At 51.7% G+C, this 25,978-nt stretch overlaps 8 protein-coding genes across 11 annotated transcripts; 6 read left to right on the top strand and 2 right to left on the bottom strand.

Moving 5' to 3' along the window:
* Nucleotides 1-159: 159 nt before the first annotated feature.
* J3458_019623 (uncharacterized protein) lies at nucleotides 160-2,894 on the top strand. Its single transcript, XM_007815486.2, has 2 exons — nucleotides 160-1,312; nucleotides 1,400-2,894. The coding sequence occupies exons 1-2, from the start codon at nucleotides 707-709 to the stop codon at nucleotides 2,660-2,662; spliced, it is 1,869 nt and encodes a 622-aa protein (XP_007813677.2). The 5' UTR covers nucleotides 160-706; the 3' UTR covers nucleotides 2,663-2,894.
* A 209-nt stretch (nucleotides 2,895-3,103) lies between these two features.
* Nucleotides 3,104-5,270, top strand: RMS1_2 (Set domain-containing protein). Of its 2 annotated transcripts, XM_007815485.2 has the most exons (4): nucleotides 3,104-3,321; nucleotides 3,385-3,974; nucleotides 4,029-4,262; nucleotides 4,320-5,270. In XM_007815485.2, exons 1-4 carry the CDS (start codon nucleotides 3,192-3,194, stop codon nucleotides 4,767-4,769), a joined length of 1,404 nt encoding a protein of 467 aa, XP_007813676.1. In that variant the 5' UTR covers nucleotides 3,104-3,191; the 3' UTR covers nucleotides 4,770-5,270. The 2 variants fall into 2 exon arrangements, with proteins under 2 accessions (XP_007813676.1, XP_065973212.1); XM_066121598.1 differs by having other exon boundaries at nucleotides 3,104-3,974.
* Nucleotides 5,271-6,612: 1,342 nt separating this feature from the next.
* On the top strand, nucleotides 6,613-8,347 carry J3458_019621 (uncharacterized protein). The gene is made up of 3 exons (XM_066121597.1): nucleotides 6,613-6,984; nucleotides 7,054-7,870; nucleotides 7,937-8,347. Exons 1-3 carry the CDS (start codon nucleotides 6,955-6,957, stop codon nucleotides 8,065-8,067), a joined length of 978 nt encoding a protein of 325 aa, XP_065973211.1. The 5' UTR covers nucleotides 6,613-6,954; the 3' UTR covers nucleotides 8,068-8,347.
* A 12-nt stretch (nucleotides 8,348-8,359) lies between these two features.
* On the bottom strand, nucleotides 8,360-10,481 carry apm1_2 (AP-1 adaptor complex mu subunit Apm1). Of its 3 annotated transcripts, XM_007815483.2 has the most exons (4): nucleotides 10,172-10,481; nucleotides 9,953-10,081; nucleotides 8,763-9,860; nucleotides 8,360-8,685 (listed from the first exon to the last, which is right to left on the bottom strand). In XM_007815483.2, exons 1-4 carry the CDS (start codon nucleotides 10,208-10,210, stop codon nucleotides 8,605-8,607), a joined length of 1,347 nt encoding a protein of 448 aa, XP_007813674.2. In that variant the 5' UTR covers nucleotides 10,211-10,481; the 3' UTR covers nucleotides 8,360-8,604. The 3 variants fall into 3 exon arrangements, with proteins under 3 accessions (XP_007813674.2, XP_065973210.1, XP_065973209.1); XM_066121596.1 differs by having other exon boundaries at nucleotides 8,384-8,685; nucleotides 9,953-10,476; XM_066121595.1 differs by lacking the exon at nucleotides 10,172-10,481 and having other exon boundaries at nucleotides 8,384-8,685; nucleotides 8,763-10,171.
* A 2,958-nt stretch (nucleotides 10,482-13,439) lies between these two features.
* Nucleotides 13,440-16,329, top strand: OPI1_2 (transcriptional regulator opi1). The gene is made up of 2 exons (XM_066121594.1): nucleotides 13,440-14,330; nucleotides 14,428-16,329. The coding sequence occupies exons 1-2, from the start codon at nucleotides 13,952-13,954 to the stop codon at nucleotides 15,759-15,761; spliced, it is 1,713 nt and encodes a 570-aa protein (XP_065973208.1). The 5' UTR covers nucleotides 13,440-13,951; the 3' UTR covers nucleotides 15,762-16,329.
* A 1,361-nt stretch (nucleotides 16,330-17,690) lies between these two features.
* Nucleotides 17,691-18,782, bottom strand: J3458_019618 (uncharacterized protein; the record flags this gene model as incomplete). The annotated part of the gene is made up of 1 exon (XM_007815481.2): nucleotides 17,691-18,782. One exon carries the CDS (start codon nucleotides 18,780-18,782, stop codon nucleotides 17,691-17,693), a length of 1,092 nt encoding a protein of 363 aa, XP_007813672.2.
* Nucleotides 18,783-20,156: 1,374 nt separating this feature from the next.
* J3458_019617 (uncharacterized protein) lies at nucleotides 20,157-22,239 on the top strand. The gene is made up of 4 exons (XM_066121593.1): nucleotides 20,157-20,458; nucleotides 20,523-20,759; nucleotides 20,831-21,516; nucleotides 21,576-22,239. The coding sequence occupies exons 1-4, from the start codon at nucleotides 20,167-20,169 to the stop codon at nucleotides 22,014-22,016; spliced, it is 1,656 nt and encodes a 551-aa protein (XP_065973207.1). The 5' UTR covers nucleotides 20,157-20,166; the 3' UTR covers nucleotides 22,017-22,239.
* A 2,655-nt stretch (nucleotides 22,240-24,894) lies between these two features.
* J3458_019616 (uncharacterized protein) lies at nucleotides 24,895-25,283 on the top strand (the record flags this gene model as incomplete). Its single annotated transcript, XM_007815479.1, has 2 exons — nucleotides 24,895-25,185; nucleotides 25,245-25,283. 2 exons carry the CDS (start codon nucleotides 24,895-24,897, stop codon nucleotides 25,281-25,283), a joined length of 330 nt encoding a protein of 109 aa, XP_007813670.1.
* Between the last annotated feature and the right edge of the window lie 695 nt (nucleotides 25,284-25,978).

Below are 25,978 nucleotides of genomic sequence, written 5' to 3'. Positions count from 1 at the left end.
TAGTAGACTAATGCAAATACATCAGCGTTTGTTTAGACGAGAAGGCAGCCATGGTAATCGAGGTCGCCATAACCGTAGTTGGTTATTCCCATTTCATCCCTTTTTGGGGAGAGTTGGACGTCGTTCTGGGTTTCCATTCGCCAGTGATGCCAAACGTCCGAACGCCCAAACACGTCAAATTCGGAGCTGTCACGCTGGAAAGCGACCCGGCCCCAGACAAGTGGGTCTATGACGGGTGGCTCGCCTCTCACACCATCGATCGGCGCCGCATGACTTCATCAAACCGTCTCCGTCGCCATCGAGGAATCTTGCCAGCGATCGAGCACACTCGTCTTGGGCCACACGACAATCGTGTTAATGTTCAGTAATAAAGCATGACGAGGGCCTTCTAGCACCGTGGCACTTTTCGGGGAACAATCCGTGTTGGGCAGCACATGACGCGCCTTGCTGCTCTCCAAGCCTTGCCAACAGCGTCCCGATCTATCGGAGCTCCCTCTCCGGCCATGGAACGGTGATATCATTGGCCATTCCTATCTTCCTGCTGCTGGGGTTTCTGAGATCAAGGGATGTCTCGCCGTTAGCTCATGAACAAACCACTCCGTTGCACAATGGCAAAGGTCGACCACGCTATCGGCCTGGACCGTTTACATCAAGCCCTCTAGATGAACATGCTCCTATTCTTCCACGGTCAGATCAACATCACTTCATGCCACCTGTCAGCCTTTCCATTATAGCGCAGCACACATTTCGAAACCTGTCTCCAGCTGCACTTGTATGCACAGACTTAATCTCGGGCTCGTGTGTTGCAGTCATGCCGCCCAAGAGGAAGCACAGTGAGACGCACCCGACACTTCAGCGAGCAGAAGCACCAAGGCGGCGGAGCGCCCGCCGGCTCAAGGGCGAAGATGGCATTGACGCTGAGGTCAATGAAAGTAGGGCCAAGTACACTGATGGATTAAGCTCCAAGGAGAACGTAGAGCGCGCAATGCACAACCTGTGGGAGATGGAAAACAAGCTTCTGAATGAAGCAAAAAGGCAACGGCTGGCCATTGAGGCCTCTAACTTGGAGGCTTTGGCTGCAAAGGAGGACGAGGCATACGGCAGCCAGGATGTAACGAAAGCTTCGATAAAGTATATGGACGCGGTAACTACATCAACTGGGACAACAAGGCAAACAAAGAGCGACAACGACATTAATAGTGTTGAAGAAACCGATTCACTAGAAAACGAGGTGGGTGAAAGAGGAGCCAAACGTCCGCCGCCCGTGAATAGTGACCAGCTGCCTTTACCATGGACAGGGCGACTTGGATATGTGAGTATCCCCTCTGGTAGGAGATAGAGATCAGCTCGTATATTTTCCGCCTTTCAATCACATAGACGGGATGCTAATAATCTCTAGGCGTGTTTAAACACCTACCTACGCACAGCAAACCCTCCAGTATTCTCTTCCAGAACATGCCGCATAAGCTCCATTCTCGAACACCGACATCCTCTTCAAGATCCATCACAACCAGAGCACCCCACGAAAAATCGACCCGATAAGTCTAACCCGGCCGACCCAAATCGAGGTCTTCGGTATGTTCAAGAAATCGGGCTTAACAACGCACGAGATATTGTTAAAATGTTGAGATGGAACGACAAGTACGGAATCAAGTTTATGAGGCTAAGCAGCGAAATGTTCCCTTTTGCCAGTCACGCAGAGTATGGTTATAGCCTGGCTTACGCATCTAAAGTCCTGGCCACAGCTGGAAAGGTGGCGTCTGAGTTGGGACATCGAGTTACTACGCATCCAGGTCAATTTACACAGATTGGCAGTCCCAAAAAGGACGTAATAGCTGCATCCATCCGCGATCTGGAGTATCATGACGAGATGCTCTCCCTGCTTTCTCTTTCAGAGCAACTAGACAGAGATGCCGTAATGATTCTACACATGGGTGGTGTGTACGGTGATAAGCAGGCGACATTGAATCGGTTTCGCGAAAACTACCAAAAGCTCTCAGAGGGAGTCAAAAACAGACTGGTTTTGGAAAACGACGACGTATCATGGAGCGTGCATGACCTACTACCCATTTGCGAGGAATTGAACATTCCACTTGTACTTGACTTTCACCATCACAACATCATCTTCGACCCTAGCATCAGAGAAGGAACACTAGACATTATCAGCCTCTATGACCGAATCAAGGCAACGTGGACCAGGAAAAATATTACGCAGAAGATGCACTACAGCGAGCCGGTCGCGTCAGCTGTTACACCTCGCGATCGCCGCAAGCACTCGGCCCGGGTGAAGACGTTGCCGCCTTGTGCAACAGATATGGATCTCATGATTGAGGCAAAGGACAAGGAGCAAGCCGTGTTTGAACTCATGCGCACTTTCAAACTCCCGGGTTGGAATTTGTTCAACGATATCATTCCACACGAGCGCATGGATGAGCCAAGAAGAGAAGTCCTCAAGAAGGCAAAGAGAAATGCGGGTGGAAAGTCGCAAGTGAATGGTACAACGGAGACTATAAGTGAAGCTCCAGAGCATATCTTGAGCGCCGACGATGTGAATATGGGCGGACCAGAGAGGAGAGTATATTGGCCGGAAGGTATGGAGGAATGGTTGAAGCCAAGAAAACGAGAGGTCAGAACGGGAACAAAGAATGGTCGTGATAAGTAGGACTTTCCTCGTGTTCCACACTAGATGATGTCGTTTTATGGGAGCGGCCAACACCGCCAGGGTACAGAATACGCAATGGTGCCCGTGGGGAAAATATGTATCTTTTGTTCCATCACTCATTAAATTTAATGTAGTATTTTTTTTTAAAGTGGGGCATAAACTGCGAGGGCAACAAAGTCGCGAAGTCCTAGGCGACGAGCAGAGAGATAGCCTACCCTAGACCGGATCGGGAGGAGGTTCGAAGGTAACTAGGGGTCTTGGTGTTGCTGCACGGTTGAACTCGATTGGAGATGATGTTCGCATGACATGGGTTGATGAAATGTCGTGAATGCCGGTCTGGTGCCATGGCTTGCACGGCTGGCCATTGGTGAGGCCCCCACAGGAATAAAATCTGGCCAGGCAGGAGCAGCACGCCAAAACTGTCAATAGGTTGGGTGGCCTGTCTACAACCCTAATTTCTCAATCTTTCTGCTCCGACCTGGCAAAGTACAGAACAGTAAAAAGACACTGTGGTGGTGATGAGCACGAAATGACAGCTGGGGACTTCACAGCCAGGACCGCTGCCTTTTTGCAGTGGTTCAAAGCTCTCCCTGGTGCTACATTTTCCGACGCCATCGAGATCGTTGACCTCAGATCCCGTGACGCAGGTCGTGGAATAAGTCAGTCATTGGCGAAGACGTGTCATGTTTGACAAGCGCGCGGGCTGACATGGGAGATCACAGCTGCTCTTCGCGATATTCCTGCTGATACGACCCTGTTCACGATACCCCGGGATGCAATCATTAATTCTGAAACATCATCCTTGAGAAAGAAGCTGCCGGATTTGTTTGAGAGTCAAGGAGATGAAGATGAAGAGCAGGCCCTGGACTCCTGGAGCGCCTTGATTCTGATCATGATGTATGAGTTCTTCTTGGGCGATGAGTCCAAGTGGAAGCCTTATATCGATGTCTTACCGCTAACATTTGACACCCCCATGTTTTGGTCTGAAGAGGAACTGTCGTACCTCCAAGCCAGCGCTACTGTGAACAAGATTGGCAAAGCCGACGCAGAAGAAATGTTTCGCACGCGGCTCATCCCTGCCATCCGTGGTAATCCGTCGGTTTTTGTCTCCAGCGGTGACTGCAGTGATGAGGATTTGATTGGGCTAGCACATCGGATGGGCAGCACCATCATGGCCTATGCTTTTGATTTGGAGAATGAAGAGGCGGAGAACGATGAGGAGTCGGATGGCTGGGTTGAGGACCGAGAAGGAAAGTCTATGATGGGCATGGTTGCAATGGCGGACATCCTAAACGCGGACGCCGAGTTCAACGTATGATGGAAAAGAATTGTTCTTGATGACGAGAATATTGCTGACCACGTGTAGGCGCATGTCAACCACGGAGACGAGGAGCTGACCGTCACCTCGATTCGTGATATCAAAGCGGGGGAAGAAATCCTCAACTATTACGGGCCACACCCCAATTCCGAGCTGCTTCGTAGGTACGGTTACATTACAGAAAAGCATTCACGATATGATGTGGTAGAAATCCCTTGGGACGCAGTACAACACTCCCTCATGTCTGAACTTGGTGTGCCACAAGATATTATGGCCGAGACGGTAAGCGGCCTAGCTCAAGCTCACTGGCTTGAATACTGCAGCTGACGAGTGTTGCAGATGGAGAGAATGGATCAAGACGACCTGGAAGACATATTCGTGTTGGAACGAGACTCTGGTGAGCCAAATCCGGATGGAACCTTCGCGGGCCCTGCCGTGGTAGATGGGATGCCCCCAGACCTGAAGGAGCAGCTCAAGGCAACAATCAAGCTGCTGCAGAAGCTGGACGGAAATCTGATCTCAGACAAAAGAAAAAGAGATGACATCTTACGTTCTACAATGGTTGAGACGCTGCGGCTCATTGCATCGCGGTACTCGACAACTATTGCCGAGGATGAAGTCTTGTTAGCACAAGATAGTCTCACTCGCCGTCAAAGAATGGCAGTCCAGGTCAGGCTTGGAGAGAAGAAGCTTCTACAGGAAGCATGTGATCATTTCTCGGAAATGGTTGCTCAAGAGGCGGCTGACACGGCGTCTGCGACAACGAAAAAGGCAAAGCGATCTAAATAAAGTATCTGTCGACATACGGCGACCACGTAGCTGGGCAAATAGAACGACAGTGATACTACCAAAGAAGAACAAAAAAAGCTCCACCCGTGTGACTATAGTGTTCCAAAGGAAGCGATACAGGCGGCCAAAAGCACTTCTTTTGCGGTTCGAAGACTTCCACAACCTGAACTACAAGGCTTTAACTTTTGCTTTTCTAAAGCGAGGCACGACCCAGACGGGCCAGAAGATAAAGTCAGGCCGCATTATTCGCGACCCGACTGATATATCGAGGCCGCTGTAAATGAGTTCAGTCATCGGGACAGCCATCACGACATTGGTGGATAGGGACAAGTGATTTCTTATGCCGCCTCTACAATGTGTCTCAAATTCTACAGAAGTGGCTGGATCAGGAATCTCAAATTCTCATCTGACAGGAGATCTTAGATCTCGATGATCCCCTCGGTTATTGGAACCCAGCTCGATGTTTCTCACCGGCCTGTTGTTCAACGACGCGAATGGCTGCGAGTCCCCAAAATTCATGGACAGGCCGGCTCCATCAAAGGAGCGTGTGCGCTGTGACAAGTGATGCGCAAATAATATATTACGAGTATTGTAATAAATTATCCGAAATGTCGTTAGGTCTATCTCTGAATCATTCCCGACGACGGAACCGATCTGATTCGGAACCAGCCGTGACGTTGGAGCCGCCATGTCATGTTCCAGCGCATTTTTGGTGCAACAGTGGCCATGCTGAGCTAATTGCTATTCTGTCCGAGCTCTAGCAATGGCGGTCTAAGCCGGGAATGCGTGGGTTTGCCTCGCCCGCCCATCTTCGGCATTGAAGAACTCTGGCCTCCGTTATCAATCAACGGCCGATGAGGTTATGCTCGTTTTGTTATATCCCAGCCCTCCGCGGTGCAATTACTTGCAGCCATACAACTGCCGTGTTTGACCCTTGAGGGTTCAATGTGGAATGAGGCTGAGATACAGGAGAATAAGGCTTCGTTGGGCTGTTCTTGTTGTCCAAGGCAACTAACTAACTGAGCTGCTATCCACAGTTGCGAGTTGCAATGTGGCCGCATGTCGTCAAGGCAAATGCCCTTGTTTTCAAAGACGTGTCTCAGAATCATCTGCAAGCACGTTTTTCTCTCTGGTTCTTTTTTTTGTTGAAACGAACGACTTTTTACTACATCAGCACAACTGGGTCAACATGAGGTTGTTTCAGTCAGCCTTAATGCAGCATTGGTGGATAATTTCTGGAAGAATAATTTACGCGGCCGGAGGCGTTGGCCAAGACCGATTTTCCTCGCAACACAAGTTTGGCGACAGCCACAAGCGATGGAAGCACATCGCCAACTCCGAAGACCTCCGCTCAAATTGATTGGTTGTCGCCGAGCTTGCGACTACATCCTGTCGTTGGCGTGACAAGCCCGAGATGTTAGCCCTAGGAATATGCTCATAGCAGCTTCACCGCAAGACATTCGAAGACACGCTAGCCATATTTCAGTTGCATAAGCTTCGGTACCTACGGAATGGCCCTCTGTTTTGCCATGATGCCCGAGTTATGATCTTGGCTAAGGGAAACGATCTGGACACATCCACGTGGCACACCCTCCTCGTTCTGACAGTTATTCGGAGTTAGGGCGATTTACGCATATGAAGCTGCCAGGGTCGAGCTGGCACATCAGTAACTACCGAACATCCCCAAGTACACTACATGATTGGCTTGTATCAACTTGATCGCCATCGGAGATAACTTGGTCACTCACGGGATGAGAGGATAATGTCGTCCCTGCGCCCCCCGCTCCGTGATTCCAGCCTCGGCTTCGGTAATGACCTGTTCGCCTTGCTGGTAGTGAAGATGGTGTTGCGTGTTACCGGATGCAAGAGGCATCCCAAACTTTCATTCGTACCCTCGAGGACTATTCCTGGATGGAACATGAGAGGCACACAACATGAGAAGCCTGAACTCACCGATCCTTACGGATGTATTGTCTCGGGCAGTTAAACCATCAGTGCGAGAAGATACCGAGAAGATGCGTTACCAAGTAGGTCACAAAGGCCAGAAATTCGAGATCAGTTTCTCTATAAAAGGGGTCTGAATGATCGCAATGACAAGCAACTGAGTCCCGGTTCAAACAAGAGCAACCCATCATTCTATTCACCACTCTTTGAGAATACTATACACACTATTCTGCAGACCACCATGTCTAACACGCATCATGATCGTGATCGCGTAAGTGTCCTGAGCAACGTGAGATGGCATCTTGGCACAAGACACGCTTTCAACTAACAGGCACAATAGTCTAGCAAGCACAAGCATCACAAGAGCAGCAAATCTGGCCGGTCCAAGACTACTGAGAGCAGTAACAGCGGGTGTTCGTGGCCCGTAAACGGAGACGTGAGCTTCCTCTTCGTCGTGAATGAGCTGGAGATCAGGTTCCGTGACGAACAAGGCCTTGACAGTGGTATACGGAAGGATGACTGGCTCAATGCGTTGCCCCCCAACACCCCGGAACTCTACTTGCCGGAGACACTCCAACATGTCAGTCAGGTTATGAGATTTCGGAACGGGGAAATTACACCTGCTGGCCCTGCTTACTATTGGGCACGCGCTGGGCAGTTTGACGAAGGATACATCGCCATGGCGGCGGGAGAGACCCAATACGCCCTTCAAAAGTACAAGTCTGGGTCGGTCTTCTCCTGCAACCCATCGCTGCCGATTGTGACCCTTGAAGGCGATGCGAGGACCAACACGGACCCCGACTTCAACGTCTTGCAGTTCCTTCATCAACGCAATGCTGACTCGGACAGCAATGGCGTCTCCCTGGCTGCATTCTCGATGGACCATTCGTCATCTGTTTACCCACCGCCGGTCAAGTTTGTGGCAGGCCGCCATGCCAGCTGGATCCCGAGCCTGGTTCCTGACATCTGCCGCAATCCTTACATGGCAGGTCAGTCTCTTGGGCTTGGCGGCGAGCTTCCCATTGTCATCGGACTCATGGCGTTCCACGCTTCTCCCGACGGCGGCCGAACCGTCAATGACGTTTTTCTTGGACGCGGAGAAAGTGGTGGGCTTTGGAGGAACTATCGCTGGCGAAGCAACTCGTCACCTGCTGGGTGTTCGTTGTTCCCCCTCCCCCTCTATCTCCAGTGTATTCCTGAATCAAACTGACACTCTAGTAAAGACACTCTTTCAGAGCAGGACACCCCCCGTGGCTACCTGGTGCACATCTGCCTGGACCCTGAGAACCAAACGGGCTCTACATTCGACTCTCTGTCCATGCTTGAGTGGAATGGCGTTCTTGTCCAAGGCTAAGCCAAGGTGCCTCCCGAGTCCCATGGCCATTGAGCACAACGACACAGTCCATCACAGTTTGATGGAAATTGTTTCTCTTTGTCTGTTTTGTTTGTATCCCGTGTTTCCAGTTTTTGCTATCAGGCTCGACAATTTGTGTCTGGAACACAAGCCCCTCGTTTTTTTGTTTACAAAGTTTACCCGTGTCAGGAACACGAAGCCGCTCATTTTGATTCGCTAGCAAGGGGGAAAAGCCTAACATCTTCCCCCAAAAGGAAAACAGACACAGATTCACACAAGTGTTTTATGTTTTGACATTTTTTATTCTTGTCTTTCTCTATACTTGATTGAATTGATTCGTTTTATAAAAGCCCGCTCAGCCTCCTCCTTGATGTGAATGGCCTTGCCCTCCCACCCCGAACAGTTTCATGACCCTGATAATGTAGTAAGTAATTGCGCATGCGCCTGTCATTGCGGTTTAAACTTTTTCCGCCCGTGCTTTTCATTTGGAAGTTGTGCGGAATGAGTGATTGCGTCGTGTCTTTTGCACGCTGCAGCTCAAACGGCATCTGGTAGTCGGACGGCAATGTCACCCGATTGAGTAATGTATCTGACCCATGGCAAGGACGGGTATTGTAGCTAGGAAACGTAAGTCATTTACCCCCATCGACAAAAAGAGAGAAAGAGAAAGAGCAAGGGGAAGGGGATATGAGTACCTTTGGTTCCGTAATCTTCAAATACCGCACCTGGATACCACTCGTCGTAAAGTAGGGAATCTCAAACTTGACCTGGATGGGCCGCTTGGCGCCTTTGCCCATGCCGCCGACGCCGCCCATGCTGCCGCCAAACCCGCCCGTCATGCCGCCGCCGTGCTCGTCGTCACCCCTGACGCTGGGGAGACCCAGCTCGGCGCGCATGAGGAACTCCTTCTGGCCGCCAAACTGCTTGATCTTCCAGACGATGGCACTCTGCTCGGGGGCGTAGTGCACGGAGCCAATGTTTGTGCGGAAGCGCGGGGTGTCGGCGTCGTCGGGGACGGGGACGATGATCTCGACATTGTTGGCGGTGCTGCGGCGCTTGAACTGCGCGCGGGCCTTGAGCATGTACTCGATGCGGGAGCCCGAGTGGGACTCGACGACGCACTCGATCCAGATGAGCGGCTTGACCTGGGTGTTTAGGCGGTACGACATGAGCTCGAACTCGCCGTCCGGGGGGATGAAGGAGATTGTGCGGTCGTTTTCGAAGCGCGCCAGGCGCACGCACTGGTGGAACTTGACGTCCTCCATCTCAATGGCCTTGCCGCGCGTGGTGCGGCCCGTCGTCTCGAACATGACCTTGTCGTTGAGGCCGAGGCGCAGCTCGGGCATCCCGCTGAGGTAGCACTTCATCTTGATGGCGCCGAGGATCTCGCTGCGCAGCACGTTGCCGTCGGAGCTGACGAGCAGGTTGAGGCTCTCGACGACGTCGAGGAACACCTCGTTCTTGCGGTACCGGATGCCCTCGGAGCGCCACGAGACGGCGTTGGTCACAGCGATGGGCGGCCGCGCCTGCACCTCCAGCTTGTGCGACTCCTGCGTGATGTACTCTTGCAGGATCTTGGACTCGGTCGTCTGCGGGTAGCCAAAGTCCATCATCTCGTCGAGCAATTCGTAGATGATGACGAAGTTGTCGCGGATGGACTCTTCCTCCAGCGCCTTGAAGTACTCGGTGAAGACTTCGACGATTTTGTGCAGGAAGAGGAGGATTTCGGCGGCGTTGGTGTTGCGCTTGGTCAGGGCGAGGAGGTAGAGGTTGTTGTGGCGGATATATAGGTACTGTTTGTACGTTTTTCAAGTCAGAAGGTGTTGCGTCTTTCTTTTGCTATTCTTTTACATGTATATATATTTGCGAACAAGGTGTGACAAACGTTGATGCCTTCGTGGGAGAAGCAGGGCGGTACAGCGGATGATTCTTCTTCGGCTTCGGATAGGAGGACGGGAAACTTTTCCACCGCTGACATGGGAATGTCGCCTCTATAGTTGCGGGCAAGGAGTGTCTGGTGCGGCGATTGCGTTAGCTGAATCGTGCCCTTCTTTTTTCATCTTCAAGCCCGATATAAAGGTTTCAGGGACGTAGTGCTTTTTACCTTGCCCTTCAGATCTAGGAAAAACAGTGCCGAAGCCATGGTTGCTTTTAAAGGCCGCCAAAGAGCTTTGACGCGGGGAGGGAGAGATGCCAGCCAGCGAGGGGTATGGGATGAATCAATTGGCACGAGGGCCAAGGGGAATGTTGTCGAGGGATTCTACAAGAGCCGTTTCGTCATGTGTTTCGTGTCCCAGGTATCCAGATTGAAGTGGTAGAAGGGAAAGTTTCGGCAATCAACCGTCGGGATTGTGATATGGCGAGATGTAGCAATATGGCTTCAATAAGCATGTCTCCTGTGTCCTCGAGTGTCGTGCACCGATCCAGCCACCCTGGGCATTACGGGAATGAGTAGCATTCGCTTGGCAATGTCATTGGTCGGCAGAACTGCGGTAGATCTCGTACCCTTTTCCTCTTCCCCTTAGTCACGTGGAGAGATGGGTCCCTTTGGATTTCACCCACTTTAAAATATCGAATTTGTCCGAGGCTTTGGTTTTTTCTCTTCTTCTCACCAACGCGCCCGTTAGACAGTGCAGCCCATCCTTCAGCCCGTGTTTGACATGACATTCTGTTGTGTCTCTCTACGGAGCCGTGGGCGGAAGCTGCGATTTGGTGGCGCGGAGAGGGATCTATTTTGGTTTCATTAAGAGCTGCCCAAGTACTCTTCATTTTTCCGTGGCTTGGGCGGCGTCAGAGGAGCCGGACATTTTTATGCGCCCATCATGACTGCTTGACTATGAATGCGGAACTATACTTCTCGCCTCGACAGTCTTTTCTCTGAGAGATATCTCCCTGGCCGACGGGAACTGAACTGATGTTGACCATGGTCCGTCCTGGCCTGCTATGCCTGGGCACATGACATGGGCAAAACTACTTGTGAAAACTGGGCGCCTGTACGGCCTGGATACACTCAAGTACTCGATTGAGATAAAGCATGCTTTTGCAGAACAGTGCAATGTGGCGTGTCCAGATATCTGCCTTGGATGTTGCTGTATGAGCAGTCTGTGATGCCCATCGCCTTTCAGTTTGCTCAATAACTTTGCAGAGACCAGCCCTTTGTAGGCACCAAGGCGCTTCAGTGGCGTGCTGTTACTCACTCGTGACGATTCTGGGTTTAAGCTTGCTTGAACATGCACCTAACACTAGCGATTGCTCTGAACCCGTTGACATGTGACGGTGTGTGCATAATACAATGCCATGTCAATTATCGTCGACCGAGAAAGCCAGGAGGAGTTCTTGCCATGCATTATTGTAGTCAAATCTGGCCGCCTCTAATACCCTACCAGTATGAAGCACCCGTAATTCATAATCGACCGGGTTTTAACCCCAACAAAACGAACAGCAGCCCCGGGCCGGGCGTGTCTTCCATGTTACAGACGAGGTGGATCGTGAATGGTCGTTTGCTCAGGAGGGCAACTCCCGCTTCGTTTGCTCTGTGGGGACAACTAGACGGGCGCCATTTGCGGGTTGACTACGGATATTAGTATTGGGAAGTCAGTGACGATTGACATTGGTTCTCGACATTGTAAGCGTTCCTGTGTCACAAGACCTGGCAATGTATGGGCCTGTGTGATGGGTGTCTCTAACCCAGCTTCGTCCCGGGAATCTCGTCCCGGAATCTTGATTGGTACTACTGGCTAACTTTTCAAGGCTCCGGTAGTGCTGTAAATCGGGGAACAAGTCCCTTCAACAAATCGGCATGACTTTGGGCTTGTGCATCAAACGGCAAGTACGTAATAGGGTGGCTCGGCTTGGCCACAATACACCCGTCAATATCGGCATGTCTTGGAAGCACTCCTTGAAAGCCATGTGTTGTTGGATGATATCCATTGCAAGCCAAATGCATATTAGCAAATGAATGGCATGCCTGGCCATCAGCGTAAAATCAGTCGTTATTCCTGAGACTAGCAGTCATCGAGTTTCTTCTTCTCGTCGGCAGCTTGTGAATATCAATCGCCCCAGGCTCAGCTGGCATCCACTGCAGGGACGTCAAGCCAATCGAAAAGAGTTGAGGAGGAGTGTGTCTGGGCGCATACCAACTTCCGGCTTGGTCCTTCTGTAGGTGTTGGTTTTGCAAGGCTCCAGGCTGATGTCACAAGCTGGGGAAACCACCTTCGGACGCCACTAGCGCTTCTGGGTTGTGTACATGTGATTTCCCCACCAGACTGCCGAGCACGTGCAAGCCAATGACGAGATGGTATTACAACTCGGGGGCCCGTCGCTTCCCACAACCAGGGCCGGCGGAAACAGTCATTGGAGACATGGAGATGGCAATGATGATGATGGGCAAGCATCGATATCTGACAAGACTGGACAGAGGACTTGACGATGGGTGTGCCGAGTCTGAGTCGACACTTTTTGGCCTTGGAAAACTCCGTGTCGGCAGTACTCATCAAACTATCCGTGGCCAGGATGCAGATATCAAGCTTCGCACGCCGGTATTAGGGTTGATGGCAAGATGGCAAAGCTGCTGAAATGCAAGTATTTGGGTTGAATGGCGAGACAACTGGGGACGGCGATCATTCGGGGGGGCAACATGTTCCCGAACTCCGGCTGGACATCTGGAGCCACCATCCCACCAACCATGACAACTGTAGTATGCGGGATGGCGTCTGGAGGTCAGTGCCTTACACCGGGATTCTGCGAGGACGCCATCTTGAAGCCACACTAGGGAGGGCGGGAGTCTGCCAACAGGGCATTGTAGTTGCGGGATGCCAGGTTTTTTCCATCCTGACGGCTCGCTGAGAATAGAACAGCGGAGGCGGCCGATGCTGAGATTGGTGCAGTAAAAAGACGCGTTTCATTCAGGCCTGGCCGACACCATCAGCAGGCCGCAGTCAATGCGTTGCAGCTAGGAAAATTGGAAGGAACATTTGAAGGAGCGGCGAACCAAACATAGGCCCGTAAGCATTCCGGTCTGGCGCCTTCTGTGCAAGTCGAGGGCATCTCGACCACAACTGAAGCTGCTTGCTTTCAATTCTGCTTTCTAGTGGATGGGCGGCCAATTTTTGTTGGGGCACTTGGTTGGCCTGACTCGGACAAGAAGCAAAAAAAAAAAAAAAAAAAAAAAAGACGGCCAACTGGCGACACAAAGAGCGTGCGGCAGAGAGACATGGGCAGAGACAATGCGAGACGGAGAGAACAAAAGGGGCCCCGCATGCCTAGGCCAAATGGGGCTTTAGCGGTAGCACCGAGAGATAGACGGCCACAGACCAGTTGACGCCCAGCGCTGTCCTGGTGCAGGAGCTGGCCAACATGTGTCAAGGTGCAAGCAATCACATGCTCGCCCTTCGCGCCGCCGCCGTCAAGTGCGCTTGCAATGCCGTCGTGAAACCGCCGCCTCCCAACGAGGCTGTTGCTTCTGCTGCCTTGCTCGAGTGCTGCATGTGATTGCTTTGTTTTACAAGGCCCTTCCTCCCCGCCCCCTGGCCTGCCTCCACGGACCACGACCCATCAAATCTTCATCCTCGTCCTCGTCCACGGGCCACTGCTGCCGCTCCGGGCCTTGCTCTTCCCATTGTCGAGCCAAGGCCTCTCTCCCTGCATCCATTATCCGGCCTCTTACAAACACAGAGACGAAACCTCGTTGTCGACAGGATCTCTCCTTTGTGTGCGGCCCCGCGTCGAAAAAGCGAGCTCGGTCGATTCTTTGAATAGCCTCGCTAACCCACCGAGTCTTGCGCATCGTCCCAACCAACTATTTCTTCGCCGGTACTTCTTTCACCATTCGAGCCTTCAAACCACCGTCCCGACTCCGCGCCCTGGCCAAGGCGCCGCTGCCTCAATGCAGTTCTCGCCCGCTCCCGACGTCGATACCCTCCCGACAAAGCTTCCTCCGCTAAATAATCATGATACAGACAAGATTCTACCATCGCTCAGCAGCGTGACTGGCGTCCGTGGCTTCAGGGGCGATCCTATACTCGACCACCAAAACTTCCCTTCGCAATCACCACATTGGCCTCCATTAAGCGGCCCTTTAGCCTACCGCCAACCACACAATCCTTCCACTCGGCGAGCCGACAGTCCAGCTACCATGGACCTCGATGGTAGCAATAGCGTAACCAGTGCGCCGTCGCCGGATCGTTATAGTTCCAATAATAGTTTGAATTTGGACGATCCAGACGTTCGATTAGCGGCAGAAGCGCTGGGCGACCTCCGAGCAGGTATGCCGTCCATCACTCTCATCACTCTTGGTTGTCAATCAAAGTGACTTCTGTGCACATGTCCATGGGCCCGTCCTAATAATATTTGCTCTCGCAGATTTCGTTTCGTCGCCGCCAGATACGGCTAGCCTGGCCCCAATAAGCCCAACCATTAATGACCACCAGCGGACATCATCCTCCCAATCCAGATCACCTCAACCCGAACCATTATTATCCCTTCTGACGACTGCCCATCCACTTGTGGCTAGTACAATTGGAGGAGCTAGTTTTGCATACGGCGGGGCTAAGAATTTCTCCCCGCGTTTCAAGTCCGGTGCTGAATACGTCGAAGGTTATCTCACGCCGCTTGCCAACACTGTGAACTCGGTTGGCCGAGCTACAGGTGTTGAAGGCGGTGTACGTTGGTTCCTGGGCAACCGACGCCAGCCCAACTCAGTTGATTCCGATGCCAATGGCAATTCCAAGAAGCGGCGAAAAGTTGGTGAGGAGGGCGATGTTGCCAACAAGAAGAGCAGGGATATGACAAATGGTGATACCGACATGTCTCCGCCCACACCGAAAAGTGAAAGGAGACTGTCGTCGGCTAGCACCGTAGATACCCTGCCCGCCTACGACGAAATGAGGTCGCCGGCCTATACCGAGACTGAGGCTGGATCACAACAAGCGCCGCGGTCCACCCCCTCCAATGCCTCCTGGCCATCTCGCCTCATCATGTCGACTTCAGGACTGAGCGTCGCCATGAGCGCCGAGAGTTTACGAAGCTTGAAGTACTGCCTCAAGTGGCTTCGTTGGACAAATGACCACATGAGCCAGGTAATTGGCAACTTGAAGACCACACTGGAGGAGTACGAGAAGACAGCCCAGCGGCAAATCGAAGACTCGGAATCTGGCAAATCGCAAAGCTCTGCCGACGCGCCTGAAAATGCCGACAGTCAATCCAACGGACAAACTCCAGAACAAGCCCGCACCGAGCTGAGTAACAAGATCAATATACTCAAGGTTGATGTTTTGAAGACTCTTCAGGAAACCATCAATACCGTGTCCAAATATGCCGGCGGCGCCCTGCCCGAGAACGCCCGCATCCTTGTCCGCCGGCATCTAACGAGCCTGCCTCAACGCTTCCGATTAGCCAGCATGTCGGACACGTCCTCCGAAGCCGGCGAGAAGGATAGCGACTCGGCAGTGCGTGAAGGTGCTCAAAAGGTGTTGGTCTTGGCAAAGGAAGGTCTGGACATGGTGACGCAGATCACTGGCGTCTTGGATGGCACCATTGTCAGCGCTGAACAATGGTGTGAGCGCATGGGGAAACGGCGACGGCCTACGAACGATGGCGATCAGCTTGACTCACCTCGATTTGAGTCGCCCGCCACCGTTGTTGAGACGAATGGCGATGTAAAAATGGCTTTCAAATCCAACCATTTGGAGGAATAGGGGTCGAAAGCAAACCCATTACGCTATGGGGAATGAGAGGACACCGATTGGTACAACACCATTGGGGGGGCGGGGGCTAAAGGCTGGGAAAATATTAGAGAGGGGAAGCGGCTGGAGGAGCATTGGCTGGCTCAAAGGTCTGGTAGAAAAAACTGTTGGTCGGGATTTCCCGCCTTGGTGGAATGTTGCGAGAGCCCACGAGGCCTTGTCCCGCAAGACTTCCATGGATCATGGGAAGCACGTCTAGTGTCTGATTTTTCCCTTTCTTCCCTCTTTTCTTTTAGCAAAGGGGCTTTTTATTTTGTCGAGATGATACCTGCTACATGACTAGGGCGACGAGATATCAGGAACATTCATTCGCCCCAAGCCCCGGAACATGAGATGGGGTGTGGCAAAGTGCATAAAATGCACAGGCTTTGCTATTTCTTTACTATGTATTCACCAGTACCACGACACATCTTTCTTTTCTCGGTGTAAATAGCGGCGCTATGGTGTTTGGAGGTGGGGGGCTGAATAGCTTGGAATTGCACAGGACAGCAGCAAGTCATGAATTGAATGATTGTGTTGACCACGATGGTGCTTCGTGATGTGGTGGCTCGTCGATGTCGTCTATACGTGAACGCTAACGTGTTGTAGCACGACCAGACATGTTACAGGTCTTGATTAGTGATGTTTGGCGGGAACACGCCCAGACGCTAGACTTTTGGGAATACGACGTTACTTATGGTTAGTTTGTGGAAGCAAGCAAGCAAGTTCCCAAGGTATATTGGTTCGGGTCCTACTTTGCATGCTAGGGGGACGAACGCCTCGTCGAGCAGGGCTGTTTTGCACTTGGGGTTGAGGGCGAACTGTGGAGTAGACGGAGCCGTATGCCGAGTTGTTCAAATTGTTGCTGCGTACTCTGTAGATAGGGACTTGGCATGGATTGGCTCTTTTGACAACCTTGTTTCTACCTGTACCTAGCAGGCATCGTCCTAACAGATGGGAATGGGTTAGACTGCGCCGAGCTAGTAATCGGGGTAGTCGGGGTCCGGGTGCAATACGTGGTTTCATCTCCTGTCTCGTGCTGAACAAGCACCCCGCACCCCTCTGCTGGCGAAATGTCGGCGTGGCACCGGCAGAATGGCCGAGACGAAGATTTGTAAGTCGCGTATTAGAAGTAGTTTGAGGCGTTGAGAGATGTTGATGTTGTGCTTATACTCGGCTACCAGGGGTTGTTCCTGTGAGCTGGCCTGGTTGTAAATTGAATACTCAATCGAGTTGGGAAACTGGATTGATTACACTAGCATGTTTGTTTATACTAAATGTCAACTGGTGCTTGCTCATATCAACGTTGATAATTTGGCTGAGCTCGCGGTGAAGGATCTGCCGTCGCTGCGAGGCAGTGCCCGTTGCGAACCCGGTCGACATGGTTGTGATGACGAGTTCAACACCGTCTCACACCCCGAACGATGGCAGCAGTATCGCGACACACGACGACACAAATTTTAGTACATGTATACAAACAACCAGCCAAGGGCTGATGATATCCGAGTATATTATTGTATACGGTGGTATCACCTATATACTGCCATCCACACCGTTCCGCTGCTGTATGCACTGAATTATTGAAGCCCCTTGGTATCGCACAATCGGCTTCCAGGAGCCCTTGACGACGACACCTGCAGCCATGGTCACCCCAATGATAAAGTTAGCAAGGATACAGCAAATCTGTATTATATCATCTGAACATCTCGGCAGAACGAGCTTCTCGCAAGCCGTTGGACACGCCTCGTGCAGCAATAACCTGCCTTTAGGCAGCATTTGTACCTCGCAAATCGCGGATATAATATATTCGTCCGTCACCGTGACGGCCACTTCTAGTCGTTCCATTTCCGCCGCGTGCATCGCCGTAACGGTGTCCCCTATCTCCCGACTTGGCTGTCGAATTTAGGCAGATCCCGCTAGATAACGAGCGAGTGAATCAATCTGCCGCCGCAGCATCTTCAGTTCCTCGTGCATTTCGAGGACCACTTCCTCGAGCTTTGCTATTCTCGCCTCGCGAGCAGCGCAGCGGACCTCTACTGCCTTGATATTTGCCTTCAGACCCTCTGTCGGCTTCGCATTTTGTATCATCTCCCACGGGTCTTTTTGTTGGATGGGTTTTTGCCCGTGTTTTTTGGCCGACGGCCCTTCGGCAAGACCCAGCTTGCGCTTGCGGCTTTTTGGAAGTTCCTTTCCGGATTCTATTTGTGCCCTCTGGTCCGTGGCTTCATTTTGGTTGGGAACAGCCGGCTCAGTATCAGGTCTCATGTTGTCGTATTGTGTTCGGCGTCTGACTGGTACCTTGTCTCCTCCGTCGAAGCCTGCCCTGGCCTCCATGCCACCTACCGCAGTGGCGCGTGATTCGACACCGCCGTCCACCTCGCCGACATCTCCAACAGTGCTCTTGTCTACTTGTCTTTGATGACTCTCTCCTGTGAAGACGGGGCGGGCCTCGTGGACATTTTCACGTGGCGGTTGGAGTTCTGGCCCATCGTGGTCGGTTGCCTTTGGTTGACTTGAGCCACGGGGGGTTTCTACACCGGGTCCTGGCTCCTCTGGTTTGGCAGCCTGTTTCACTTTTTGCGCCTCGTCTGGCGTGGCCTCCGTGCGACTCTTCCAAGTCTTCCTTAGCACTCTTCTCACGTCTTGCGTCACCACGCCGGCTTCGACTGGAAGTGTGCTCTTCTGCTTTGCGAAGTCGGCTCCCCAGGAAAGCCTATGTACAGCGCGGCTGCCAAACATGACGGAAAGAATGGTGTGCTCGGCCGGCGTGGCTTTGCGGCCCTGTATCTTCCGATGAATCTTGTGGCTAGAGGGAGTCATTGTTGCCCGCGTGATGCGGGCGTCGGCACACAGTGCTTTAAACTCGCTTCTCTTCCTCTCTGTCCATGTATCGGAATCCTTGACCCAAATCTCGGTGAGTTTGTCGGCAATCTTCGAGTCCCATTCATTTACTGGCCTGAAGGCTTGTGCGAGGTCTGATGCCGTTGCAGGCATGGTGTTTATTCTCTAGCTGGTGAAATTAGTTACAAAACGTGAGGCTGAGAGAGAGAAGTGCCAAGAGGTGACATGGAGTTGAAGTACCGTATGAACCCACAAGTCCGATTCGATGCTGCGCCGGCTAGACGAAATGTAGTGGTGGCAGAGTGAATCGTGAATTAAGAATTGAGAAAACAAGAGATTTTAGATGTGCAATTAAAAACAAGATCCCCAGAGAAGAGATGAGCGCCAAGATTCAATAGCCCTAAGCAGCATTAATTCAGTCTTTAATAAAGCGTGAGGGTTAAAGAATATCACAAAGATCTTGATAAGAATGCTGGAATAATGTTAACAAGTGGAAGCTTCTTTATTGCGTTTAATGCTGATGGAGAGGAAGAAGCAGGAATCTCAACAGCTAGAGATGAATACTGTAAACCAGATCGCCAGCTGCAGGCGATGCCGCCAGCCGTCAACCCTCCAAATCTTGCTACGACCATGACCTCGCGGGGACAGGTTACGGTCATCGTTTTTCCCAGTATACCGCTACCGATATTCCGGCATGCTCGCGTATATCAGGATATACTGCAGATACAATTGATGCCCCCGTTCTGCAGCTATTTTGCTGTCGTGGATGGGCCGTTCCTGAGGGCTGCAATGCAGGTCTCAACTTCTACGCCGTGCTTGTCCGTGGCTAACCTCTTCTTGCTTGATTTATATATAGTTTTATCCCCCTAGCAGGATTAGAATCGAATAATGCCGGGATTTTGTTGCTATCACGTACTGCGAAGGCATTCCCATCGAGGAGGAAGGTAAAGGCAGCCATAATCGCGACTCGCAACTCGAAGTGGAAGCAGATCACAGCTATTGCCCGCGCTTAAAGCATCAATTGATAGCCTGCTTGGCGAATCTAACATTCCGCTACCGGTAATCGTCAAATATCGCGATGCATCGCTCGAGTCCGAAATACGAAACGTTGTGCGTCAAGGCACAAGGCCAGGGGCTGTGCAGTATTGGGATTCGCTCCTCCAACCAGGTCGTATACATCGTATCAACGCATTGGCTCCAACACGAACATAACGTCCATACCATGAGTTTCTTCTTTGGGAAATTCCATAGTATCTACGCCATCGCCATTGGCTCAAATATTTGGTGGCAACGCCCGCGGTGTCCACAGGACCCCTCAGCTCATCCAGGCAGACAGTTACCGGCCGAATCGGATTGAGAGAGGGAGATTGACGTAGTAGTTACTTCACACCATGGGGGCCGGCACGAGTAGTTAGAACAAAGTTGACAGCAGAGATGCCATGAGAGGCGGGTATATATCTCTGCGCCCCTAGCCGTTTTGGCGTTCAATCTTGAGCGGTCATGACTTGCGTTGCCGTTGCTTATAACATCATTCACGATGAAGCTCCTGGTTTCTTGCATTGTATTGCTCCAAGCCGCCACTTCAGCCGCCATACCCGCCATACCCGCCAGTCACAACGCCGCACCAACAGCAACACTTGATTCAGGGCTAATTTTTGGTATTGCAACCCAACTCCCAGGGGCCCCTGGGCCTGTCAATAAGTTTCTAGGCATACCGTACGCAGAGGAACCCGAACGCTTTGCCCTCTCCAAACCACCAAAGAGATGGAGCTCCCCCAAGAACACAACAGCCTTTGGACCCTCCTGTTATCAACTGGTCGCATATACTGGTAGGTACAAGTCGTGGCGGAGCAGGCAAAAGCACTCGTTCATTATACTAACCCAGCTGCGCAGATGTCGGCCCTGGCAAAGACCTTCTCGATGGTCTCTTCAATCAACACCCGCCTCAGAGTGAGGACTGCCTTTTGATGAATGCATTTGCTCCCACGGCGCCAGGTCCGGCATCTGGCCGTCCAGTTGTTGTTTTCATCCCTGGTGGTGGATGGCAGATGGGCAACGGCCAGCTTGACTTGTCTGGGTTTGCCGGGTACGAAGACATTGTTGCATTCGCCTTCAATTACCGGACAAACAGTATGTCGCATACACAAATTCTTGACATGCTCTCTTTTCGAGATTGCTCACAGTAAGGGTGCCGCCCCCAGTATTCGGTTTCCCCAATAGCGGCGAGCTTCCCACGCAACGACGAAACCTCGGCCTATACGACCAACAGCTCGCACTCGAATGGGTGCAAAAGAATGCCAAGGCGTTTGGTGGCGATGCCTCCAAGGTGACCATATGGGGTGAATCCGCCGGATCGCTCTCGGTCGACATACATTTGCACGCATACGCCAACGCCACGAAGCCCCCATTTCGAGGCGCCATCATGTCCAGCGGCGAGTTCTCATTCGGCCTTCTGGGCATGGCCGCAGCGCCCAACAATACAAAAGCCTGGGATAGCGTCGTGGAAGAGGCCCCGTGCAAGGGAGCCAGCAAGATTGACTGCCTGCGAAAGATGCCGGCGGAAAATCTGGTGAATATTACCCAAAAGGCCGGTGCTTCTTTCATCCCAATTGAGGACAATGGTGCTGTGCCCGCTGGACGAGCTTCTGCGTGGAGGCAAGGGAAGCTGGCCAAGGTGCCAATCTTGGCGGGCACGATTGCACAGGAAGGACGAGCTCTAGTCAATCACAACATCTCGCTGGGTCGGTTCAACGAGGTATATCTGCCTGAACCGTTCTTCAGCAAGGAACAGCGCGGGGAAATCTACGCACACTACAGAAAACTGCCGGGTTTAAAGACAGACTTTGACCTGGCTGCTGCTATATACACCGACTTTCTTTGGCAATGCGTAGGTGCTCCGGGCGTTACAAGAGTGACCAGATGGCAAGCTGACAAAAAACTGTGTAGCCGATGCAAAAGCTGACGCAGGCCTCTTCGTCGATCCATAATCCTACGTGGCGATATTATTTCAACATATCTATAGTCGACATGCTCCCCAAGGAGTACAGCTACCTGGGCAAGTTCCACGGCAGCGACCTGCTGCTTCTCGTTCTGTCGCCAACGTACGATGACACGACGGCGGCTGGGGCCTTGTTGACTCCTCTGCTGTCCACGTTTGCCAACTACTTTCGCGGTGCGATTGGAAGGTTTGTGCGAAACCCGGGCGGCGGTCCCGGCTGGCCGATGGTGGGATCATGGTTTAGGCCTTGGGACGTGGTGACTCTGGGTGATGTTGGTTCTGCGCACGCGGCGGGTGCGACGCCTGTGGATCAGACGGTGGTTGACGGGAGCTGTGTCTTGTTTAAGGATGCGTTGGATATGTACGAGAAATACGCGGGCTCTGCGTAGTTTGTTGTTATTTGATGTAGGAAGGACAGAAGCTGTTTCATGATACATTGTGGAATGCATCTGTGACGAATTCCCAAGAATGCTGGGACTTCTAGTAGCGAAGGCTTTGTTTTTGTTTTCAATTTCATTTCGATGTTATTTATTCGTATTATTTTTACCGAGTCATTGATGGTTCTGGAAAGGTCCGGGGGGCTTGAACCTTTACATGGCTCGCCAACCAGCACAAAATTGTTTCGCCAATCTCTCCGACTCGGACTATGTAGTATGGTATTCCAGGGAAAAGCACTCTCCCAACTTTAAAAACACAACTATAGCAATATAACAATAAAACTAGATGAAATCCGCCATGATACCATCATTTGAAAAAAATCGCCAATAAGCCGCATACGAGTATAGGGTAGTGTCCTAGGACGTGCCAGCTGTAGTTACTACTAAGCGGCACTGCGATTTCATCCCTACCACAACCAGACTTGCACTCTGCCCCTCGTCACCCGCACAAGACCACCTGCGAGGCATGTCTCCGCCACCGCGCACGTTTTCCATGGTGCTCCGACCATGACACTTTCTTTTTCTCGCAGCTCGCTAGCCGTAGCGACGTGGGTACATGACCAAGGTGACTCGATGTCGCTTGGCGCCCTGGACGACGGCAGGGGTGCAGCGGATCACACGGGGCCGCTGGCAGCAGTACGGTGGCACATTAGCTAAGCTCCGCAAAACCCGCCAAATTAATTTTCTGATTTTACGATTTTACTAAAAGAACTAAAAGGCAGCTGCATTCTCAACCCATAACGCTTTATATAAAAAAAGAGCTATAATAAATATAATTACTAAAGGCACGCGATAAAAATGCACCACTTTTTTTGCTATTAAAAGTGCTTTTAAAAGTGCAGCTAAAGGTTAATTAGTGCGGCGGGTTACAGCGGTTTTAGCTGCACAACCTTGCCTTTAGCTACGTAGCGCCTTTGGCTACATAACGCCTTTAGCTGCACAGCGCCTTCAGCTACATAACGCCTTTAGCTGCACTTTTAATAGCGTAAAAAGTGGTGCATTTTTATCGCGTGTAATTAAAGGTCAATTGGTGAAGTGCAGCCAGAGGTCAATTGGTGCGGCGGGTTACAGCGCTTTTAGCTGCACAGCCTTGCGTTTAGCTGCACAGCCTTGCCTTTAGCTGCACAGCGCCTTTAGCTGCACAGCGCCTTTGACTGCATAGCGCCTTTAGCTGCACTTTTAATAGCGTAAAAAGTAATGTATTCTTATCACGTGTCTTTAATAATTATATTTATTTAGCCCTTTTTTCATATAAAGTGGTGTGGGTTAAGAATGTAATTACCTCTTAGTAAAATCGTAAAATTAAAAAATTAATTTGGCGGGGTTTTGCGGAGCTTAGCTAATGTGCGACCGTACAGCAGGGCCAAAGAACCACGCGGGGGATCGAGTAGTCAGCCTTGACGACAACGTCCCGGCCTGCTTCTCGTCCAATTACAGCTGGTCGATCTTGTCTATTTCACCCCCCCCCCCCTGTTTTATTCGGTCCTCAAGTCAACGGATGCACGTAAAAGGGGGGCCGGTGTCGATCACGACGGGACGACTTGACCGGCCTGGGGAAAATGGCGGGTTTTTCTGCTCAAAAAGCAAATAGGCGCCGACGTTAAGAAAGCTAGCCGACAGCCCGACTTTTGGGAGATTACAGCCAGACAAGAGGCGGGAGGCGCATCTTTAGTGATTTGAGCCGAAGCACCACGTCCGGCATCACGCCGTGTTGCCACATTGGGAATTGCCCTGCTGCAAGGCACCCCCGTCCCTCCAGGCCAAGACCTGCATTTGCTCATCAAAGCCCGCAGGTAGGGAGACGACAATATGACCAAGGTCTGATGCTCATCTACCACAAGTCTTGTTCTGTCAACGCTGATATGACACTTTCTCCTTGCAGTGCATATTGGCCATTGTCTGCCTGTGTCTCACCGGCCTGGACCAAGAGATGAAGGAGATGAGAATCCATCCCCGGACTAGCTCGTCGTGCTTTGTGCCGACGTGGATGACACCGGAGTTTGCCGCCCTGCCTTGTGTCTACCCGTTAGCGACCAAGTGATTTGTTTCCCGACTCGGACGGCATCCCTCTCCGTGCGCCACCCACATCGCCGAGGAAAGCAGAATCCCACGGCTCGCTGCCCTTTTCCGGAACATGGAAGACTGTCTTTTTTCGCAGATTCGCTTTCATTGTGATTTTCCAAGCTAGTGCCGCCTGTCATCGAAACAGCCTTACTTGACTCCGGGGAGACGATCCTCCGGGGAAAAAGAAAAGAGCGGGAAGCTAACCAATTCTTGTTGGCAGGCAAGCAAGCCAAGTATAACCTTGTTCCAAGACAGGCGGCATTGTGTACAAGTGAAACAAGACGGCGGGGACTTGTCGCTCAAGCCTTAGCAGAAGCCATCACAACTTGCGTGTGTCCACGGTTACAGTCAACCTTGCGTACAAAGCACGGGATATCTATGGCCCCGGCGTTGGAACATTAGACATTAGACTCCAATTTTTATGTGCATGTTTCTGTCTCCCTGGTGTTGAGCGGCACAGAATGGATTAGGCCATCATGGTCATTGTTTTTTTGGTCGAGGCCTGAATTGTTGTCTAACCCCAACTTCGTATCATCATGGTGAGTAGCACCGAGAAAGGGACAAGCAGAGGATGCGAGCTGATGAGGGCCATACAAGACGGTCGATTTGGATATAAATATCAGCCTTGGGACCTGTCAAATCCAACCCTTTCTCTTCGTCATCAGCCACATCTTCTTCCACATTCACTCACACTTCAACTCCAACACTCCTCCACCAACAACTCCCCCCAAATCCAAACCAACCCACCCCACCCCCAACCTTCAAAATGTTCAAGGCTCTCATCGTCGCTCTCGCCGCCGTCGCGGTCGCCATCCCAACCTACCCGCAGCCCAGCAACAACAACGTCAACCAGTGCGGCAACGGCGCCGAGGTCTACTGCTGCAACAAGGAGGAGATCAACCAGTTCACTGGCCTCATCCCCGTCAGCGCCCTGAATAACCTCGTGGGCGGCGGGGCGTGCAACAAGTTGGACGTCAGCGCCATCATTGGCGTGACTGACCTGCTCAATAACGGCTGCACCCAGCAGACTGTTTGCTGCAACGATGTCTATCAGAATGTCAGTATACAAAGACAACTTTGTCACAACTAGGGCCACTAACTAACTGGTATCTACAGGGTCTTGTCAACGTCGCCTGCAGCCCCATCAACGTGTAAATATCTTGTACAGAGCTCTAGTCCCCATATCGAGTTTCCGAGGAAAGGGGACGATAATATCTGCCCCGCTGGAAGTAATGGCTTTTTAGCCCCTGAGGAAGAAGAGTACAAAGGAGGTGTCGGATAAGAGATTTTTTTTTCGCTTCTAGAAGCCCAAGGTGGGATAGCCTGTGGCTCATGTTAAATAATTTACCCACGCATACAAATTTACTCTGTCTCTTAAGCTCATGAGTCTCGCAGTGATTGGAGTCGGAATTTTGAATTTGCCACGTCTGTCGTAATATAGTACAGGAAATAGCATGAGGGCAATCAAAGGGGCTTGACGACTTGGACTCTTTAACAGGCCCAGACAAAGGATTGGTCTCTCTGGTTTTTTACTCCCAACAGCTACCATTTTCAATCCTTGGCGGCAGACGCTAAAGGCATACGATAGCACACTTGTATGGATATCAAGTCGTTGGTATACCTTGTCACCCCGTTCGTCCAGTCTTGCCCCCTTTGTGTCCACTTCGTGTCAACTTTTCACAAGGGTGGCTGACATGTAAACCGGGCACTCATCCCCACCACTTTCTCAACAACAGTGATTTCTGATGTCTGTACGACGGTAGTTGGCCAACCTGACGAGTGCTTGGACAGGGATTCCCCGGAGTGGAGATGGCCACGCCGATGGTACCATGCATTCTGTTACACAGCGG

The sequence above is a fragment of the Metarhizium acridum genome, assembly GCF_019434415.1.
Source record: "Metarhizium acridum strain ARSEF 324 chromosome Unknown scaffold_568, whole genome shotgun sequence".
NCBI lineage: Eukaryota > Fungi > Ascomycota > Sordariomycetes > Hypocreales > Clavicipitaceae > Metarhizium > Metarhizium acridum.
This window is presented reverse-complemented; position numbering and strand designations above follow the sequence as displayed.

Coding starts and splice junctions, on each gene's coding strand:
- OPI1_2 (XM_066121594.1), top strand. CDS start 13,952: ATGCAGTTCTCGCCCGCTCCCGACGTCGATACCCTCCCGACAAAGCTT. Junction 14,331..14,427: donor GCTGGGCGACCTCCGAGCAG/GTATGCCGTCCA, acceptor TTGCTCTCGCAG/ATTTCGTTTCGTCGCCGCCA.
- J3458_019617 (XM_066121593.1), top strand. CDS start 20,167: ATGAAGCTCCTGGTTTCTTGCATTGTATTGCTCCAAGCCGCCACTTCA. Junction 20,459..20,522: donor TCAACTGGTCGCATATACTG/GTAGGTACAAGT, acceptor CCAGCTGCGCAG/ATGTCGGCCCTGGCAAAGAC. Junction 21,517..21,575: donor CCGACTTTCTTTGGCAATGC/GTAGGTGCTCCG, acceptor AAAACTGTGTAG/CCGATGCAAAAGCTGACGCA.
- apm1_2 (XM_007815483.2), bottom strand. CDS start 10,210: ATGGCTTCGGCACTGTTTTTCCTAGATCTGAAGGGCAAG. Junction 10,082..10,171: donor TCCTAGATCTGAAGGGCAAG/GTAAAAAGCACT, acceptor TCGCCGCACCAG/ACACTCCTTGCCCGCAACTA. Junction 9,861..9,952: donor TCTCCCACGAAGGCATCAAC/GTTTGTCACACC, acceptor ACGTACAAACAG/TACCTATATATCCGCCACAA.
- J3458_019621 (XM_066121597.1), top strand. CDS start 6,955: ATGTCTAACACGCATCATGATCGTGATCGC. Junction 6,985..7,053: donor CGCATCATGATCGTGATCGC/GTAAGTGTCCTG, acceptor CAGGCACAATAG/TCTAGCAAGCACAAGCATCA. Junction 7,871..7,936: donor CAACTCGTCACCTGCTGGGT/GTTCGTTGTTCC, acceptor ACTCTAGTAAAG/ACACTCTTTCAGAGCAGGAC.
- J3458_019623 (XM_007815486.2), top strand. CDS start 707: ATGCCACCTGTCAGCCTTTCCATTATAGCGCAGCACACATTTCGAAAC. Junction 1,313..1,399: donor GGACAGGGCGACTTGGATAT/GTGAGTATCCCC, acceptor AATAATCTCTAG/GCGTGTTTAAACACCTACCT.
- RMS1_2 (XM_007815485.2), top strand. CDS start 3,192: ATGACAGCTGGGGACTTCACAGCCAGGACCGCTGCCTTTTTGCAGTGG. Junction 3,322..3,384: donor TGACGCAGGTCGTGGAATAA/GTCAGTCATTGG, acceptor GGGAGATCACAG/CTGCTCTTCGCGATATTCCT. Junction 3,975..4,028: donor ACGCGGACGCCGAGTTCAAC/GTATGATGGAAA, acceptor GACCACGTGTAG/GCGCATGTCAACCACGGAGA.